Source organism: Pundamilia nyererei, unplaced genomic scaffold (assembly GCF_000239375.1).
Source record: "Pundamilia nyererei isolate P.nyererei 1_Seehausen unplaced genomic scaffold, PunNye1.0 scaffold00001, whole genome shotgun sequence".
In the NCBI taxonomy this organism is placed as follows: Eukaryota; Metazoa; Chordata; class Actinopteri; order Cichliformes; family Cichlidae; genus Pundamilia; species Pundamilia nyererei.
In genome coordinates, this window is record NW_005187402.1 from 5,715,361 (window position 1) to 5,722,860 (window position 7,500).

The 7,500-nt window shown below is 40.5% G+C and overlaps 1 protein-coding gene across 1 annotated transcript; it reads left to right on the top strand.

Annotated features, from left to right (window-relative positions):
• Positions 1-4,345: 4,345 nt before the first annotated feature.
• On the top strand, positions 4,346-7,464 carry LOC102214261 (eukaryotic translation initiation factor 4E-binding protein 3-like). The gene is made up of 2 exons (XM_005719561.2): positions 4,346-4,753; positions 6,237-7,464. Exons 1-2 carry the CDS (start codon positions 4,621-4,623, stop codon positions 6,566-6,568), a joined length of 465 nt encoding a protein of 154 aa, XP_005719618.1. The 5' UTR covers positions 4,346-4,620; the 3' UTR covers positions 6,569-7,464.
• The last annotated feature ends 36 nt before the right edge of the window (positions 7,465-7,500 follow it).

Below are 7,500 nucleotides of genomic sequence, written 5' to 3' on the forward strand. Positions count from 1 at the left end.
AGCATTTTCTGGCAGATGTTGAAGGACCTCAGTCGCCTCAAAAAATAGAGACGACTCTGGCCCTTCCTGTAAAGTGCTGTGGTGTTTTACCTTTCCAGTTTCCTCAAATTTTCTAAGGTCAACATATGCAAGGTTTTCAGCTAATAGCTGTTTGTGAATGACAAGATATCTGTTAGACTGTATTAACTTTGATGCTCTATGCTTAGATAAGTTACAGGTCAGTGTTGAGTGTCTTAAATAGAAATTATTCATTTGAAAATGGTCAGATACAAGAATTGGACTGAAAATGATTGAAAAAGCAGATAATGTGAAAGAAAACCTGAAGAACTTTTGTTTAAAACCACTTTACAAAATTACAAGAATGTCTAGCTCTTTGGCATTTTTCTTGTAAGATATACTTTTGTGTTTGACTCTTTTGTTCCTCCAAGCCACAGGTGTCAAGCTCCAGTCCTCAAGGGCAGTATCCTTTAACTTTTAGATGTGTCCCTGCTGCAACACACCTGAATAAATTTAGTAGGTCGTTAGCACTTCAGCCATTTGATTCATGTTACAGCAGCTAATGAATGAATGAACATGGTGCAATAAAAGTACTTTTAAAAGTACATTTTTCCAAACACTTAAAATTTATTTAAATTTACTTGAGTATGATTAGTGGTTGCCACCTCAGCATGCAGTCAAGACCTATAGTGTCTTGCTAATGATCTACTAATGTTATTCAGGTGTGTTGGAGCAGGGACACATGTTAAAGATTCAGGATACTGGCCCTCAAGGACTGGAGTTTGACACCTCTGCATCTAAGCAGTTGCACCAATGAGAATGCACCACGGTCCTGCTTGTAGTTCCTTGCGAAGGCTTTGGAAATGATACTTCCAAAACACCATTCTACCAGAACCCTACGGCACACATGAGTCAGGCTGTTACCACCACCGCTCAGCTGTGGGGGGCTACAAGTATGATGTAAACAGAAGATTCTGAGCAATCCTCCCTTATGATAAGGTCTGGAAATCATGAGCTGCACCTTTCTGTAGTGTTTCGCAAGAATGAATGAAAAAGCGTACTGGAAAGCGCATATACCTTGGAGGTTTATGCAAACCATAATCTTGTCATTCCTGTTCTCCTTGGTACCTGGATTAGAGGGATGTGTTATGCAAACATGAGTTCCATGTGTGTAACCCATGAATCATAGAATGCTAACCTAATAGTTAGTATGTGTTGTCGGGGAAGTTTGTGTAATGTTAATTCACAAACTCAAAGTCAGTTAATGAGTTTATTGTCGGTTCACTGACACCACACAAAGCCCCAGTTTCTTTGTGACAAAAACCTTAAAGTAACAAATGCCCAGAGATAAACTGGTTCAGGCCATCCTCTGCAGGTCACAGATGAAAGCTGGATTTCAAAAGCGTAACAATCTCCGTAGCTTTTCCTTTAAACATTCAAACACAATCTCTAAAACTGATTTAATCAAATTGCTGCTGGGGTCACTTCATTAATGTGGTCAAATTAATTTGACATCCTAAAATTAATATGAAGTTAAACCTTATTCCTAGGACGTTTATTTTAAGCATCAATGCAATACTGGAGTAGCACTAAACTTTTTATAGTTAAAACTAGTGATGTGACATTCTGTATCGAGTTTGTATAAGCTGTATAAGCTTGTGTCGAGTAATTGAGGGGGCGTTTCCGCGATGCGCGTATCGAGGCTTGCTTCATTTATGGGAGGAGCTGAAAATGAGACGTCCGAAGCCTCGCTGCCCGGCTGTACCACGTGACTGGTTCAGGAAGTGGTTCGAACTTTGCCGCGAGCTATGACAGAGATATAAACCCCTCAGACTTCATTCAAAATGGGGGTGTTTGATGGAGAGTTGCGGTTAGTGAGAGTTTGGAGACAGTTTGGAGGTTTATGAGAGTGAGGAGAGAAAGTCAGGAGAGAATGGCGCCAGCTAAGAAGAGGAGGATGTCCTCCCCTGTGTGGGAACATTTTGATCTTATTCCTCCCAACAAGGTAAATTTCTACAGAAGATGTATTTTCATAATACTGATGGTGCAATACAATTTATGTTAAGCTGTCTTGACTTTTGTACAAGGTGAAGTGTTTGCTATGTGCCAGGGAGCTGGGATATAACAACAACACCTCATCCACGCTTAGGTACTACAGAGCTTTGCATGAGAATAAGGGGAACACCTATTGTGGAGCAAGACCAGGTGAGCCATCAAATGCCATGATAATATAGCATGCAGTAATGTTACTAAATGATATAACAATATTATACAACTGTAATAAGTTACGTGTGTGATATTTATATTTGTGCTTTGTTCTCCTGAGGAAAGACAATAAAGACAATCTCAAATAGATGAAGACCTGGTTAGCATGGTGATTGAGGACTCCCAGCCATTTAGCATTGTGGAGGACAAAGGATTTAAAAGATTTGTTAAATCATTAAATCCTAGCTATGTTCTCCCCATTAAAAAGGCCATAAAAGCAGTGAAATTTTAGTTTTTACTGAATAAAATGTGAACAGGCAGGACTGAGGCCTCAGTGTGTAGCTGTCCATACCTCAACGTTACAAAAGCACAACCACTGTCCATACTCCAACCACACCTCACCTCACAGTAAATGATCATTTCCATTTTAAGCATTTCCAAATAATCATTTTCCATACTGCCAGTATAAATATACACAGTATACTGCCATCACTACAATATACATGTTTTACACACTCCTTTTGTTGTTGACATTTACAGGCTATGTGCAAAATGCCACTCTCTTCAAATTCATGCTAACTAATATTTTTACGTCCAGTAGATGTCCTACTAGAGCAAATGAAGCTTCAAGACGCTTTGCGCTGGGGTGAACCAATTGGATGAAAAGCTTCAGTGCTTCATGAAGCTTCATCTGCCCATCACTAGTTAAACTTGCGTTAAAACACCCAGACCAGTCATTGAAAAGTTCCACACACATTTAATATGAACAAATTGTTCATGTCAATGTCGCCCTCAAGTGGTCAGTGAAGTAGCAGATGGGGTTAATGAGGTTCAGCTGCTTTGGTGTTAATGAAATTAAGAGCAGCAACAATGAGACAAACCAAACCTGGACCCTACAAAGGTTGCACAGATAGTCCAACTCCTCCAGTGCGGCACATCAATAAATACCATTGCCAGAAGGTTTGCTGTGTCTCCCAGCACAGACTCAAGAGCACAGAGGAGATCCCAGGAAACAGGCAGTTATTATGAGAAAGATTTATAAATTTAAAAAAAAAAAGTGTTCCTTGTGTTAACGTCAATGTCGCCCTCAAGTGGCTGAAAAGTAGGAGAATTTTTTTTAAACAAATAAAATAAAACCAAAAGGAAGGTCAATCTGTCAAATAAAACTACAAACAAATATGTCACTTTAAAGGAGTCCTGATTAAACCGATTTAATGCCAACTTTAATTATCTCTTTTGTGTACATATTCTATTGGAAATACATGTTTATTTATGTATCTGTTTATGTTTATAACAAGACTAACTGACCAAAGGCTAGAAATTTCCAGACCAATGGGAAATCTGTTTTGCTTCTCTATTTGCTGATTTAATCCACTCCAAGAGAATCTTTATTATTCATAAATGTAATAAAATAAAACGCAAGCAACACAAGTGAGTAAATAGACAAATGTATAACTATATACATCTAATGTATCTCCCGATTACAGAAAAAGTAAATCGCGTAACCCTTATTGATACTTACTGCTGGGATTGATCAGAGCTCTGCTGATTCGTGCGAGACGTGCACACTTTGTTCCAAAACACTGAAACGGGTAAATATATCTCCATATAAACCTATATATAGGAAATGTTTGGATAAATGAAATGTTGGAGAGTAATAATGCATTTCCTGATTAAAGAAAAGTTATAATAAAACAGAGATGACAGTAACCCGTATAGACGGTGCTGCTGTTATTGATCAGAGATCTGGAGCTGCCACGTGAGAGACGTGCACACGGTGCCTCTCCTCTAAACATGAAGGCATGGTACTAACACACTGACACACATGTAGGGGGCAGTGTTGCCAAGTGATTGACAACCACGAGGTGGATGCGTGGTTTGTGAACCAGATGACCCCTGTCTAGGTATTCTCGCGGGAACTCGTGTTATTTCTATCCAGTATACGGCTATTTTAATACCATTCGTTTACAAAGAGAAACTAATGTTATTCATTGGTAATAATACAATTCCCACTATTTCCCCCACGGGGTAAACTGACAGTGATAGAGAGTAGAATACAACGCTCTTTTTACTCATTGTCACCGCCCTCGCGGACTGTCGTTTGGGCATAAACATTCGTACCCAATACACGCTGTCCCACGTGCCTGGTAGCTACTGCACAAAAACATGACGGCTGGCTGCTGCAGACTTGGGTACCACGAATGCAGAGTGTAGCAGCTGGTTGTCGTGACAGACCTTAAAACTTTGAGCTTCCTTTAACTCTTAGTTTGCAAGTGAAACTTGTAAAACTTTACGGTATCTTACGTAGTTTTATCCGTGAGGAAAGCTGTGGGGAAACTTGTATTTACGAGTTTCGGGGCTAAAGAAACAAAGAAAGTCGCTAGCACTTTTTGAAGCAGTAGTTAGGCCAAAATTAGCATGTCGGTCGACGCAAATCAAGTTAAAAGCCGTCCTATCCCCACCAGGGTGCTTACCCTGAAGGACTGGTCCCAGCTACCAGACTGTTACAGCCAAACACCCGGGGGTACCCTGTTCTCCACCACGCCTGGAGGTAAGAAAAACTGCACTGTGTTGTGTTTTTGTGTTATCAATTTATGTTTTCAGAACTCAACAGGAAAGAAAAAGGGGAAAACCCTCGAGAAGTTCGACTTTTGCTGGAAACTAATGGTTTGTGCCTACGTCCAAACGGTCACGCGCGTCATCTCTCGCGAGAGGCTGCACGCGACAACATAAGTGTCTGATGTAATATTAGTTTCCCCTAACGTCAATAAAAACAGCCCTCGCACTTGCTCGAGACCAAAAACCGGGCAAAGATGGGGCCCCTGCCTCGTTTGTAGATTGAGAGCATGCTCACAGCAGGCCACAGCCCCGTATGTTCACGAGTGTGCTTTACCTGCATCGAGTTGGTTAATACTCTAACGTCGGTGTTTTGTTTCTTCCTAAAATGTTTTTTCTTTTCTTTTTTATACATGTATAACTACATACATATTGTTAAAGTTCTGCAGTTAAACTTGTATCGGTAAGGCTTATAACAACACTGCCCTCTGTGACAAACGAAAACACGGTGGTCTAATCGGTGACTTGTTGCAGCGTCAAACTTACTGATTGTTGTCTCAAACACAACACGCCCAGTCTTAACTCGTGACTTTTAGGGTGTATGTGTCCGGCTGCCAGAAATGCAGAGTGATTGGCCTTCGCAGTGGTGGAGGAGCGGGAGGCCGTCCTATCCCTGCTTCTCTCTGTTCTGCATTTGAGGAACAGTAGAGAACATTCTGTACATTTTGAAGGGGGGGGTGTGTGAAATGTGTAATGCATGGGGGAATGTAAACATTTCAAGAAAAAGGCCTAAAAATGGATGCCAAAGGACACGTGACAGGATGTCGCTACTGAGTTTTGACTTGAGTTAAACTTTGTATAGTGACACATTAAATTTTGCACACCCTATCAGGTCGATGCTTGTGTTGCTGACCCCCTTTTTCACATGTAGCTGCATGGCACAGTCGCTGCTTTCACTATAGGTTGCATTCCAGCCCCCTTCCCCTGCCCCATTTCCCTCTGCTTTGCTTCCCTTTGTCTAGGATGAATTGCCCGTAACTGTTTTTCAACGTGTTTTTCCTTGTAGACGGTACAAACTCTATTTTGAAAAGAAAAATAAGTACTTTTAGGTTAATTCATAAGCATTTGATGACTGCTGTATATGTAACAGCTTTCTGCTGAATCAAAATATGAAACATGTGGCTTTAATCAGAAAGCATCTTGCTTCAAAGTGAGAATGTTTTGTGGTTTGATTTCTTGGAATTCCTAGAATTACTGTGACGGCTCTAAACATTGTGTGCACACAACCCTTTCCCCACTTAAATCTCTTCCAATACAGAATAATATTGTCCAAATCTCCAGATGTGCACCTTAGATCACTGCAAAGGGGCTTGAGTAATAACTAGGCTGCAGTTTGAGCTTGCAGAAGTCCAGCCTTTGTTCTGTTGTTTGACTCTTTGTTTCGATTTTAACCCCCACCCCCTCCTAAAACAAAATAGGCACCCGCATCATCTATGACAGAAAGTTCCTCTTGGATTGTCGAAACTCTCCTCTTGCTCGGACCCCCCCATGCTGTCTTCCCCAAATCCCAGGGGTAACTGTACCAGCCACACACTCCACGGGGAAGTTGCAGGATCTCAAAGAGGAGGAAGAAGAGGAAGAGAAAGACATTGCAGGTAAATGTCTTGTACATATAAGATTCATTTGTGTCACCACAACTTGTAATGTGGAATTTTACTTGATATATATTGAGTCTCCTGAAAGTTCAGAATCCTTATTGTTCCCTTTATTTGTGAGAGTGATGTCAGCCAACACAATTTTATCAATCTGAACACTCAGGATAAATACTGGGAGGGGAAAAAAGCTTTGCATGTGACTGAGGTGCCCAAAACAAATAGTTCAATAATTTGTTTTGCAATGTGCAGCTGTTGGGTTAGGGTGGTGGGGGGCATGCCAACACTGATAAAAGGGATTAATAAGCTTCAAGGCATATGAGCCCATGAAATGGAACCTGTTCTTAAGTAAAACCGTTTTTGATTCCTGTCCTTTTCCTAACCCCTGAGGTAGGTGTGTGTGTGTGTGTGTGTGTGTGTGTGTGTGTGTGTGTGTGTGTGTGTGTCGCAATTGACATTAAATCATCCTCCCCTCTCAGATTTTTCTAACTGATACAAAGAAGGCTCCACTGACTGTTTTATGACTAAGTCGAAATGCTGATTAAGCCAGCGTGTCCAGCCTTAACCATCATATGCATACAGCCTGCTGTTCTTGCAGTCCTCAACTCTGCAGCTGAACTGTTTGTTAGCTGTTTACCTTTTTATTAAAAAGAGGCCAGCAGTTTAGTGGTAAACAATCATGTCTGACAAAGTGACTTTGCACGATTAACAGTTCAAAATCTGGTTATCTTAAACTGCATAGATGTTGTTCCTCTCTTTAGAACCATTTTAGCTGTCTTTTGATTGGCGGCCCCTCATGGACAGAAGTCAGAAAGTTGTGTGAGATGATCACATGTTCAGGATATTGTTTTCTGGGCAAGGAGAATAAAACAACTCAAGGAATGAGCATTTAGACGAGTGTTAAGCCTGAGCTTGTGACTCACTGCGATTACTTGTACAAACACAGCCAAAGATTCAGATCATAATGTCACAGGCTGAGGAAAAGCATCATATTTCCACTTTTTTTTTTTTTTTTTTTAAGTTTAATGTCTTTTGGTAAACAACTTGACTTATTATTATTATTATTATTATTATTATTATTATTATTATT